The 14150-nt window shown below is 42.1% G+C and overlaps 1 protein-coding gene across 8 annotated transcripts in view; it reads right to left on the reverse strand.

The window, feature by feature from the left end:
- The window catches only part of mast4 (microtubule associated serine/threonine kinase family member 4), a 62648-nt gene that overhangs the window by 21525 nt on the left and 26973 nt on the right, over positions 1–14150 (reverse strand). For 3 of the 8 annotated variants that reach the window (XM_084035102.1, XM_084035103.1, XM_084035107.1), the window contains one exon: positions 8–96. In XM_084035102.1, coding sequence (XP_083891228.1) covers positions 8–96 — 89 coding nt within the window. Of the gene's footprint in view, positions 1–7; positions 97–3793; positions 4051–8567; positions 8649–10099; positions 10342–14150 lie in introns of those variants that run through there. The other 5 variants (XM_084035101.1, XM_084035100.1, XM_084035105.1 and 2 more) reach the window with 3 other exon arrangements.

Below are 14150 nucleotides of genomic sequence, written 5' to 3' on the forward strand. Positions count from 1 at the left end.
CACTTACCTGTGAGGGATGAGAGAGGGGAGTGAGGTCGCGGTAACCCTGAAGACTGGCCGCTTCCTATCAGACTCTTTCTGTTGCTCGTCCTGCAGCTGTGAAACCACAAAGTCAAATATTAATATAATATTATTAATATGACACATTTCTTATCACTCATTTCCTTTTTAAACAGCAGGCAAAATAAACATTTTAAATTAGTAGATGTTTGGAATGATTAACCCCCCTTTGGGTTTGGTATTGTTCCTGCAAACTTCAACAAAAGAATATTCAGTTCCGTTTAAATATTATGTTCCTTTTTTTTGGCTTTTATTTGTGGCCGTCCATACATATCATATCATATTTGTGTCAACACAATACATTTTTACCTGTTCAACTATTTGCCACCATTCCGTATCATCATGAGCACTCATAATGCTTTATAACACGTTATATTTATACTCATAACACATTACAAACCATTTCAGAATTACTTTATAATCGTTTTTTAACATTATAAAGTTATAAAGTGAATCAAATCTGAAAAAAGAATAACGCATATAAATACATTTTTATAATGCTAAATTAAAGTTTAAATTATAGTTCACTATGATCTCAGTAAAAGACAAATTGTAATGTAAGATTTGCCTTAATGGCCTAAGGGATCATTATTAATATTAATAAATGTCACTATTAAATCAAGGAAACACAATTTGTTTTTATTGGCAGTGAACCGTTCCTACGATGCAAAGCCACCAGTAAATCTTTACAAATCCAGTTCCACTCATTACAAACACTGAATGACACGAATTTGTGACCGAATGCCAAATACATGCTTCTCTGACAGACTCTGATGTACTTCTTTGTACAGCATTCAGGATGCTTTTAATACAGAACTGTGATCAACAACATGCGACTGATAATCTGTACTTTAGTTTTTAACCTTGAGAGAAAAGAAGAAGAAAAAAAAAGGACTATTTCAACACCTAAAAAGCAGCTCGGGCGTTCTCGATGAGTCTCTGGTTGATATATTGTGAAATGAGAGGCTGTCGGAGGAAACCAAAATGCCGCAGAACATGAATTCACTTCAAGGTCGGAGGCTCAATGACATCCTGTTACATAACCTCCTCGGAGGACTGAACCATTTCCAAATGGATTTTTAAGATGTTATTTAATAATAATTTCCTTCCCGTGCATTATACAGACAACACAAAAATAACCAACATTAATTCTCCAGTTTCTGTGTGTGTGTGTGTGTGTGTGTGTGTGCTCCTTGATATAACTGCAGCTTTTGATGACCATAGTATTCTTATTGCTGCCAATGTTAGTGAGGTAAGTGAGGCTGCGCCGTAAACCCAGAACCTGTTTCAACAATAAGACTTTGCATTAATGTTCGTCTGTATGCAGATGACTCCATGTTGTTTTGTGCTTCACACAAACATCCGTAGAGCTGAGAGAGAGTCTTTGGTTACATTTCTATATACATGTGACTCTTTTAAAGGCATGGATGATGCACCTGATAAAATCTCACTAATGCCAACGCCTCATGAAGGAGGAGGAAATTACAAAATTACAGTTTGTCCTGTTACGAAACTTTGGTGAATCCAACCTGAAACATGTGTGCAAAATGTTGCATGTAGCCCCAAAAACGTCCACAGAATAACCCATGCTCCCAGTCCTTTTCAGCATGATGAAATCCAAAGTGATCTCCCTAAATCCCGGCGGGGGGAAACCCCCTCGTTTTTAACCAAAATCCCCCATTCGTCCTCGTTTACTCGAGTGCTTTCCGAGGCCAACCTGCAATCAAGAGTGTGTGGTGGACGCACGGCGTGAATCATTCATCGCGATGGGGAAGGGAGCGACTAATATCTGGTGCACACAGGTGCTCAGGTCAAAGAGGATCGGATTTAACCAGATCTATTTATACCCTCTCACTGTGGATTAGGCCAAGAGAATGCCACGCTGCTGCCCAATCAACCCACTTGTTGCCCTTCGCTCTCCATCCCCACGATTATAACCCCTATTACAGAGTGGTGCTACTCATGGGGACATTTAAAAACTTCTGGTTTATATCGCACAAAGAAATCTATAAAAACGCCACAGGTTAGGCCGTCTCCATCCTGTTTGATGTGACGCCGAGCTGTGGCGGCGGAGGCACATCGGAGGCCAGAAAAGGCCGAGTGAGGGGAGAAAAGACGAAAGAAAGGGAAGGATGAAGCCGCCCTGGGCGAAGACGATACGGAGAAAGTAGGCCAGCGTTGTTCGCTGTACTGCAGATGTGTGAGATTCCTGGAACGGATCCTATAGGAGTGGTTTTTACCGATCACCAGTTATATGCAAAAGTATAACTATTATTTTTACATATCATTAAAAATATTATTACACATATTTTCTACGCTGACCTAAATTACTGTACCTCTTTATTGTTACAAAGTAATCTGAATCTGTCAAAAAAAAAATGTCTTTAGACTTATTTTTGGGCACAGGAAGAGGCAAAAATAGACGAAGGGGCCTTTTGATTCCCACCAGTCTGAATCCCAGATAAATCCCAGATCGTCTGATCCTGACCCGCCACCAACAAAGAGCCACGATGAATCTCCTTCTACGTCTGTAGAGGTTTAGCTCTCTTGTCAGAGCTGTCAGGTGAGCTGACGAAGCACAACGCCACATAAATCGCTGCTGACAAACCCAAAATTCAAAGTCACTCGTGTGACACGCACGCGGCTCTATTAATAGTATTTAAAAAACTAGCAATGCAGCTCTTTTCTTCGAGCCCCCGAAGACAGATTTTCTATATCTGAAGATGTATAGTATGATACATCGCTTTGGAGCGACTCGGCTTTGATAATCAGGATTCAGGAGCTTACATTTTCATAAAAAGAGCATTTAACGGATGGTAACTTGGTCAAAAGTTGCAGCAAAGTTCTTACATCTTTAAGTTTTCTGCATTTTCTTCTTCTGTTGACTAAAATGAAGGACAGCAGCCTTATAACTGAATTAAAATCAAATATCATATTCCGATCATTACTAAAACAATGAGTGGGGAAAAAAAACACTAACTGTAATAACATGGGGAAATATATGATTTACATGGAAGCCATTCAATCTCATTTCATTTGACTTAAATCAGCAGTTCGGCTTTACATTCAATCGTCATAGCAGAGAAACCGCTCTGAGACTTTTTCCAATATTCACTAAATCTCACAGCAGATGAAAAAAATAACTCTTTATACACTGATAAAAAAAACAGCCAGTATTTCATGTTAAGCTGTTTTAGCACTAAAATGGGTCAGGAAAGGGATTAAAGATAAATATCAGTTATATGGGCTTCACCAAACAGAAAAATATACAGAAAAAACTGGGATCAAGTGGCTTAGCTATAAACCGGCGGCTACACACTCGGAACAAATGTTAAAAAGTCGAGTTTAAATACACGGCATGGTGTCACACGCAACATTTCTTCAGAAGCAGCACTTTGTCTGAATAGCACTGACGAAATATGAAAAACAATCAGCGTTTCCTCTTCTCCGACTCTTAATTAATGGGGGATGGAATATAGGAAAAGTACACATCCTGGGTCAGGAAACATGAGACTGCCTCGACAATAAACATTCAATTACCTCTCCACTCACAAAGCAAATAACACACAATAGGCTGGAGGAAACACCCAGCTTCTTATTCACTCGCCTCATAAAACAGGTCCGCTGACATACTGTAAACACATCCCGACAGCCAATCAGTGTCCAGACAACCAACCTTTTTTTGTGCTCAGACAGATAGACAGCAGCAAACTTCTAACTAAAGGTTTTTTACCTCTTGGACCTTCGCAGACGCGCTCCACTGAAGAAATGCGGCATGTTAAAGTTGGACAGCACCGTCCACAGGCTGGAGTCGGACATCGTGTCCGAGTCCTGCCAGAGGGAGAGATGCAAAGGGGGCTTTTGGGGGTTTGGGAGGACCAGACCCCCGTAGCGGTCCTGATGACGGGCGCTCCTGCAGCAGCAGCTCTGCTTGGGTCCCGACTTCCTCTGCACATCTGCAGCCAGCTGCGGCATAAACACGGCGGCAGAGAGGACGCCGTGTCCTCCTCTGTCCTCAAATAAAAAGTAATCCAGGGAGGATCCTGGAGCGTACACAGTGTGTGTGTGTGTGTGTGTGTGTGTGTGTGTGTGTGAGATCCAGGTCAGGCGTCGACACTGTTGCAGGGATACGACACCGAACACCAGCTGACTATTTGTTTTCTCCCCCCCCCTCCTCTCTCTCGCTGCTCCATATCCCAAACACTCACTCCGCTTCCCTTTTGCTCAACATGCTCCGTCTCATGTAACAGGCATCTACCACTTCACGTCCCGAGCAGGGGGGGAGGGGGGGCGGTTTGTGCTGCATCATCAGCAGATGTTGCCGTGCACCCCCCTCCAAAAGTTGTCGGTGGGTCAGCGTATTAAAGCAGGATTCCCATTTGAATTTGAAATCTCGATTATTTTTTGCTTTTTGCAGGGATTCCTTCCACATCGATGGGAGCTTCACCTCAACTTCATCGCTCTTGATCCGACGCTTTAATCCTCGTTTTACGATCTTAATACTTCAAAACATGGATAAGCAAACTGTGTTCACAAGGAAAAGGAAGAGCAGGTTGGAAGACATGCACCCGTTTCGTCAGTCCAGTGATGAATTTGACTTTGGAGTCCTTCGAGTGTATGTGTGAGAGTTTACAGTCAGCTGATCATAGCTGTCAGACTCCACAGGAGAGAGCAGAGTTCAGGCCTCCAGACAGACACTCGGCTGCAATAACGTAAGCGAGAGAGCCGTGATAAGAGCCGGAGGTCGCTGTAATCACACGATTGATGGTGTCACTTTCACAACGCGGCTTCCAAACATTCACTTCGTCTCAGCGAGCCACAGAAATAGATATCGACCTCATTCACCGAGCGAGTAAACACAAAGACAAACGCAGCTCACGGTAATGTGCTTCAACGGTCTAATATTTGTGGAGCAGTCAATTAAGGGAGGTGAAGGAAAGTTAAATGTATATTTGAAGACAATTAATTACGACGGCGTATCAGGGCCACTGTAGGAGGAAAAAAAAACTGAGCCGAGAGAGGGGGGAAATTTGCGGTTGGGCTAAGATGCTAGCGGTAGCATTCACTTATTAGCCCAACCGCCCCGATCAATAAACACCCATAAGATGACAATTTGGCCTCATATAAATAAAACCAACAATAAGCATCAACATCATCACCCTAAGGACCTTAACGAGGCTTTGTCAATTAGTGTGTGTACATTCATGGGAAGTTAGATAGCATACATGCCGGTTGTTAGCATCGGAATAAACTCGCAAATGTCCTACTTTATAAAGAAAGAAAAATGCCGTCGTGCAATATTTGTTTTTGTTTTTAAAGTCTCATATGATGATAAAATTTGAGCTTTGGACTTTTCGGTTATTCCGCAGCGACACGGACTTCTAACCCTCAAATTACACAACGTGTTTGCATTACATCATCAGCGACATCCCGAGGGGTCATCTCGGGTCACGCTTGCATACGTTTACAGAAAGAAAGAACCACTGAGATCATTATGATGTCAGTTATACTTCAAACAGAAGACCGACTGAAAGGAGGTGGACCAGTGAGACCCGAGGACCGTCAGGATGCTGCAGATCAGTCACAACGCTTCTGCACGTGTGATAAAATGTAATCAGAAGCCATTTTGTGGGTATAAAGTCTCCGTGTGCATCCTCTCTCTCTCTCATATTCTCCCCCCCCTCCTCCCTGCAGGCCGGCGTGACAGCCTTCACTCTAATTATGGCTCTCTGCTCCGTTTCAGCGTTCCATATAAGAAACGACGGTTCAAAGTCAAACTTCGGGTCATCGTCACAAGTAAAAAAAGAAAGAAATAAAGTGGGTTTGTGTCCTCGTCTGACTCGTTTCATCCTCGACAGGCAAAAATGCAATATTTTCTAAATATGTAAAGATTTGAACAATTATATTAATTTTGCTATTATAAGTGTGTGCAGTGTATTTCTATGGGCAAATCAGTGTTACTGTGTTTACAATCTAGAGAACGAACTACTATAATAAAACACAGGGGATCCAAGTAATTATACGAGTCTGTTATCATTTATAAATCCTGGGTCCGAGTGATATGAAAATAAACCCGATTCCTCTGTAACTATCCCGTTCATTGTTTCTCACCACATACAACATAATGACTATACTTCCTCATAAAACATATGCAACATATACACATGTTTAATTATGCATTCGGGCTTTTATTTATCTTATATTCTTAATTTGAGCTAATATTCAAATCGTAAAAAAAAAAAAAAAATGCAATGTCCCTCCAACGTAAAGAATGTGAGTGTTACGCATCGTAAACAACCAACATAAACAAACCATGAAATCATGTAAACAAACCGCGCAAAGAACCCACGCAAACAAACTTTAAAATACTGTCAATGTCACACTAACTTTGCAACTCAAATTCATCAGCGAACCTCAATATATAATATAATATATATTTTATATCAAATCAGATCAAAATCAAAATCGTCAATAGATAAAAACATCTCCACAGTCTTGTATGGAGCTGAGTCACTGAAACGCTGCTCGGCTCCACTCGCTCTGAAAGAGGTCAGAGGTCGTGTGTGGGTGTTTCATGCTATTCATTGATACAGAAAAACTCAATATTGAGTGTTTTGAATGAACAGAAGTTCAGTTTTCATTCCAACCGTTTCTGTTGGCACAAACTCCTGTCAGAAGCAGTTTGGATGAAGCCAAACAAAAACCTGCCAGATTAAATATCGACTGCGATTCTTCTTTAAATCTGTAAAAGTTTAAGCAATTTAGGTTCCAACTGGACTTCAAAACGTTCTCACCATAAAAGCAGCAGCAAACAAGTATTTCGTACAGATATAGTGGAGTGATCAGTGAGCGGGGAATGAAGCCACTCTTCCTCTGTGTGTTGTAATCAGAGCTCCTCTGTGCTTTGTTGACATAGCAGGGCCGGCCGCGTGTGCACGTGAGGGCATGTGAGCGTGCACGTGAGGCTAGCTCGTAGCCGCCTGCACTGCCTCTATACGGCGGTTACAGCTAATCATCACAGGAGCGTAGCAGCCAACTTCCTGTTCCCCCCTCAGTTTAACACACTGCACTGTTGCTGTTGTTTGCACTGTTAGCTGCTAGCCGCGGGGTGAGCCGTCGCCATATTGACACCAAAGGTAATGCTTTGAATTTCACATTTGGCACCTTTAAGAGAAGCTTTCTGGCCTTCTGCTTCTTCTTCAATTCCTTAAAACTGAAATATTAGTAAGCAATAAATCAATCCACCTTTAACAGCAAAAAAAAAATCCACCTTTAGTGCATGCGTTGACTATATTCATTTCATTAAAGGGCATCCCAGGCCACCTTTTCAGCCCTCTGTCCAATCCAACCAAACAAGATGGCTTCGACCTAAATGACCCTTTTGAAAGAGAAACCCAGAAAAAAAGAGGGATTCAGAGCTTCTTGACGTGCAAAAGAAGGAGTTTGAGAAGAAGACATGCCATCTGAGACATCACTGACCCCCCCTAAAGAAATTATCTTTCAGTGACACGAGGATAAAAGTCACGAGTAATCTGAAGCTTACTGAGAAAATCTCAAACTAGCTTTTAACCGTTTTAAATACTCGTCGCCTCCTAAATGAATCAATCCAGCCGGGATTCAGACCGTTCTTCACTTTGATGTATTTGCAAAACGCCACAAATCCTACTTAGCACATGAAAGAGGAGCAAGATGGGGGAACGGGGGGGGGGTATCAACATTATATAAGCACCGTGTCCTTCTCTTTCAATGTCATTTCAATGGCAGATGATGATTTTTTCCTTTTTTAGGACATCCAGTCCCTGTGATGCTCCATGACGAGGACCGACCTGAACATGCACCAGTAACATGAACACGGGTCGGTAACATGAACACGGGTCGGTAACAGGAACACGGGTCGGTAACATGAACACGGGTTGGTAACATGACAGGAACACGGGTCGGTAACATGAACACGGGTCGTAACATGAACACGGATCGGTAACATGAACACGGATCGGTAACATGAACACAGGTCGGGAACATGACAGGAACACGGGTCGGTAACATGACAGGAACACGGGTCGGTAACATGACAGGAACACGGGTCAGTATCACGAACACGGGTCAGTATCACGAACACGGATCGGTAACATGAACACGGGTCGGTAACAGGAACACGGGTCGGTAACAGGAACACGGGTCGGTACACGGGTCAGTAACATGAACACGGGTCGGTAACAGGAACACGGGTCGGTACACGGGTCAGTAACATGAACACGGGTCGGTAACAGGTACACTGGTCGGCAACATGAACACGGGTCGGTAACAGGAACACGGGTCGGTAACAGGAACACGGGTCGATAACAGGAACACGGGTCGGTAACAGGAACACGGGTCGGTAACATGAACACGGGTTGATAACAGGAACACGGGTTGGTAACAGGAACATGGGTCGATAACAGGAACACGGGTCGGTAACAGGAACACGGGTCGGTAACATGAACACAGGTTGACGAGCGCTAGCTTACCTCCAGAAATGGAACGCGTGCAGCGGGCTGCACGGACTGCAGGGGCTAGTGGGAGTGGGGCTCAAGCTTCGGGGAGTGAGGCTGTAAGTTAAATGGAGGGGAGTGAATAGTCAACAGACAGACGACCCCCCCCCCCATCCATCCATCCATCACATGAAGACAGCAGCATCAGAGGAACGAGCCCCGTCAGATGATCCAGAATCATGTTTAAATAGCAGGTTTGTCTGTATTTGAAATGGACATCTCGTAGGTTGATTATGAATATTACAGATTTACCAAATTTCACGTTTGTTATTGAATAAATGAGGCCATTCTTGTGATAAGGTTAGATTCATCTTCTCTTATCTTATGCTTCTTCTCAATGTATTAGATTTCTGGCTGAATCTGATTTATTATTATTGTATTTATTTTTCTTTTACAGTATGTGGAATCTAATAAATATATAAATACTTTGAGACTTTTCTCCCCTGTGATGTTATGGATCAGTGGCACTGCAGAGCGTTAGGTCACATAGAGGTGAGTAACTTTCACTGCAGTGGAAGTCCAAAACACACTTTGTAAAAAGGAGAAATCCGGTGATTTTTCTACATTTTTTTCTCAGTTTTTAAAGTATGAATCCAATTATTCATCCGTGCCTCAGAGCTGCTTCCATGATGTCCAAACCCTGTTTAAAAACACTGTTGCTTATAGAGTCCACTTATGCACCACACTGCTGCAGTAAATACACACACAGCACACCAAAATGTGGATGAATCCGCTGGAGAAAATAGTCCCAGACGAATACACTGTGGAATATTACGGCTCTTAGTAGGAATCAACCAGTTTGGGAAGGATTAACACATTAACTGTAGGTTTTCATGGGACGTATTGACACAATAAAATATTAAATCTGCATATATGTAATCTGCATAGAGATAATGTCTTGATGCAGTCGCTCATCGGTCCAATTATGATCTCTCATCGCAGCTTTTAACGCCTCAAACGGAGGAAAACTGTGACAAATACCTTGTTGACCTCATTTTTTATATAAAAATGCATCAAGTCAAAGAAATGACTGGTGAAACAGGGAAACCTGCTACGTAAACACACAGAGAATCACTGCCCTTCACCCTTATTGATCACATCCGTCACAAACGACCACATCTCGGAGGTGCGTTGTGAGTGTGTGTGTGTGTGTGTGTGTGTGTGTGTGTGTGTGTGCACTGCGTGAAACAGAAGCATGTTTTTGTGCAGTTGCGGCACTCCTTTTGCATGGTCTGTCCATATCACACACACACACATACACTCACATACACACACACACACACGTGCATGCAAGCATAAAACACACACACACACACACACACACGAGAAAACGTCTGCTGCGTAGCTGTGAAGGTTCTGACATTAGACTTCCTGCTGCAGATGCTGCAGCTGCTAATGCTAACGCTGCACAAGCAACAGTGAAAGACACACACACTCACACACACAAACACACACACACACAAAGCTACACACTGCTCCCCGGTAGGATAACGGAGGGAAATACTCACTCTAGCGTCAGCCCTGGAATTCTCAGCCTCTCCCGCTGGGCTTTCATGGCTGAACTGTGCTCGTGTGCTCTATTGTGGTCATGATATGCATTCACACTGCCTGTCTGCCTGCCTGCCTGCCTGTCTGCCCCCCTCCTTGCACTGACAAAGAGCCAAACCCAGCCACCACAGTGCGATGAGACGGAGTGGTCCCCCCCCCCCTCCAACACAAATAAAGGGAGGGTGCAAAAAAAAAGGGGGGTTCTTGTTTTGGTCTCACTTCCCACCTTGAAGCTGTCAAATAAGATCCTCAGCTGCCTGCGGAGGGCACGGAGGCAGGACTCCTCCCTCCCCTAATACACGCCCCCTGCTCCTTCACAAACGCATGCACATATCTGCCTCCCCCCCCCCTCCCCCCCACCAGCTGGTGACTTGCATTGGAGCAGATACGAATGCAATCAACACATTTCCCTCTCCTCCTCCTCCTCCTCGAACACGCAGTCACCTTGACAGCACGCTCACCTCGAGGCGCACGCAGCGTACGGTGCAATGCCGCCGCGATCACGGGGATGATGTCATCGCCCCGAGGAGAGAAAAAAACCAAACATAATGCAGCACTACCTGCCACCCGTCCACGTCAGTCAGCGGGCAGCGACGCAGCATGCACTCTCGGGATTCAAGTCCTTTTTTCATGCAACAGATCGTTAAAATAAAAACACTTGTTATGACATTTAACTGTAGGGGCATGAAGGAGTGTTGAGACTGAAAGTATGAAAGCATGATGACGCAGCAGAGTGTCCTCGCCCTGCAGGGATTTTTACAAGACCCCCCCCCCCCCCCCCTCCCAGGCTCATCATTACTGACAACAATCATGATGTCATTTATTTGCAGAAGCCAAACCGTCGTAGTCACAAGAAGTCAGAATGAATCACTGGCAGAGAGGATGAACCACTGCACGACCCCGAGGAGGGCTCATTCAGATCAACAACAACAACAATAACGTGTTTGCAGGGAGTCAGCTACAGTTGCTGCTGCTGCATGCATTCGTTTAATGGGAGAAATATAGAAATATAGGAGCTGCTGCTGAGGAAACACTGCATGAAACACACAACTATAAGGGCTGTAAGTCTGAGCAGGTAGAAGGGAGTACATTTATGTAAACTCTTTTTGTGCTGTTCTTAAACTGATTTTATTTTTGTTTTACTCTGTAGCAACTTGAGATGGTTCTTAACAATGAAAAGTACATTACAAATAAAATGTATTATTTGTATTATTATTATTGTGCTTCTGGAAGTGAAGATGGGGTCTGTAAAGCGCCCTGTAGTTGGAAGTATTGCCTGCAAGGATTTTTAATTTTTAATACCACACTTGCTTATGCAAAAAAAAACAAAAAAAAACTCTGTAAAAGCATCTTAAGTGATCCATATTTTTTGTGAAAAAAAACAAACAAACACATAACTAGTAGTGGAGGCAGGAAGTGGAGCGTAAACAGGATGCAGGTCAAGAGTCGGCTACAAACTTTACACGATGTAGCTCTGTATGCTGCCGTGTAGTTTCCAGACTGATATGCTTGTGTCTTTTGCATTATTATTATTATTATTTTAATGTCTTTGGCATCTTGCAGTGTGGGTTAATTCTTTTTTTGAAGTGAGCCTGGTTAAATCACACACACAGAAGGTTTTTCTCTCCTTCTGAAAGTCAATGAGACATAACTGCAGCGTTTCCAGGGTGATGGGCTAAACGCCCTCTGCCCTCTCAAATGAGTCTGGAATTATGCAGCAGAGAGAAAAAGGAGACATAAAAAGTAGAAACTAGTTCAGCCAAACTCACTCATCACACATCAACTATAAAACGGCCATGTTTGAAAACCCTTTTAGCCCCGTTTTGAGTTTTTTTCTGCAGAGAAAACAGACTCAATGATGAGGAAGTCTACTTTCACTTCCTGGTCTATCACATGACCCAACGACCTCCGACCTCCACCAAAAATAGGATAAAATCCACCAACAGAGAGGAACTACAGGCGCTAAAGGAGTTTCTTTGTTTTCTTTTATGGAATAAAAAAAACTGGCAACTGAACGTAAACATAATCATGTTCTTGCATTATTTTTTAAACATCACAACTAATAAAAAAACGTCTTTGTTTGTCTTAATTATCTTAAAACCTGGTGATCATTATAAGTTATAATGTGTCTCCAGAATTGAGGCCAACGATGCTGAATAATAATTGTTAAAACACACATGCTTTTTAATTTTACATATATATATATATATATATAAATATATATTATATCATATTTGTCCACTTGGGGGCAGTGCAACAACCTTTAAACACATTCTGAAAATAGAAAGAAACATTAATTAAGAGTCGTGTTTCTCATCCCGATGCTCAGCAGATATTTCTCCGAGACCATCGTCATCCATTCAGCTATTAATACACAATATTAATTAGTGGAGCTTTCAGATCTGAATCCATAACGTGACGCTGATGACACGATGACCGAGGTGTTGTGGAGGCAATCAGGCCGTTCACAATGTGAAACCTGAGCACTATTGTTGCTATTACGGGAGAGAAGTGGAGCGTGAGCGTGTCAGGAGAGGAGCTGCAGATTTCACACCGTTATTGAATTACAACGAAGGAGTCGAGGGAGTCATCGTCACAATAACTCATATTGTTGGACGATATTTGGTCCAAGAAATAACAGATAAGCGACATTATCGTCATTTTACAACCATTTTAGTCACCGTTATAATGGTATAGTTATGTAAACCAGAGGTCAAGGCCCCTTGTCTTACAGCGACCCCCTATTATATCATATAATGTTCCTTATTAAACTATAATAAAGTGTAGTGCAGCCTATAGTTCCATGTATAACAGTACTTTGTAATGATGGATGTATACAATGCTAAGACATTAAGATAATAACTAGGTTGTATTCATGTTAATGTGTATTTTTGGACGTATTTTAACTTTTGGGACCCCCTGTTGGAGATCTTTGATGTAAAGTAAATAGAGAGCAAAGAAAATTCAATTCTTAAGAATAAGATAAAACCACACAACCAAAACAAATGTCTTCAAAAGTCCTCTAATAGGTAGGAAAACACTCATGTTTTCTAAAAATGTTGGTGTCATTCTGAACATGCAGGTAAACGACGAGGAAAAATCAGCAAAAACAATCAAATTCATGTCTATATGTTGTACAATATAGTAATTATTGAGGCAGCAACAACATAAGCTGTCAACAAATTAAGTGTGCCAGACCGAGGTTGTATTTCAGCCTCAAAAAAGAAAAACAAATCTCAGTAAATGTTTGACATCTGCAGGGATCGAGTTCAGGAAATGCAGCCGACGACGTCTGCTGAATTTAATACGAGCATTAAAAAAACACCACCAAACAGAATCTACAGTCAAGAAATCCTCTTTCATCCCGTCAAGAACAACAACTTCGGAGCTCCAGATCTGAATAAGCAACACTGGTTGTGATTTTGTGCCGTTGAGGTGAGAAACGGTAATCTAACGTCCGGTTGCCAAGTTCCTTAATTGGACTTCCAGTTATTAAGGTCAGCTTATAAATAGATCCCAGCCATCATCACATCCAGACGAAAACAAACTTCCACATACGACATATAATCTAAAAGAGGTACAAGTCATCACTCATGTCAAATATTAAAGATGGCTCTCTGTCACCGGGAAGAAAACCTCAACGAGATTTCAGTGTTTTCTTAAACCTGGAGCCAGAACCTCAGATTCATTCCTATAAATCTACATATTCTGAAGGGTTTATTCCTAATAACATGGCAAGGTTTCTTTAATTTTCATTTTATGGCTGATGATGACAGAGTTTTCTGATTTATGGAGTGATATAACAAGATATAAAAAATTCCTCTTAATATTTCAACAAAATGAAACAAGAACTTTGAACGTGGCTTCATCCTTCATGTTCAGATTTACATGTTTGGAAATGCAAATGAGCACATAGTTAATAATTTGCACTTTTAATACTAAAAATATTTTTGTACCGTCTCTTTTATGATTTAAAGATAAATTTGACCGAGCTCCAGTCCCTCCTCATCT

This window comes from Eutrigla gurnardus, assembly GCF_963514095.1.
Source record: "Eutrigla gurnardus genome assembly, chromosome: 19".
Classification (NCBI taxonomy): domain Eukaryota; kingdom Metazoa; phylum Chordata; class Actinopteri; order Perciformes; family Triglidae; genus Eutrigla; species Eutrigla gurnardus.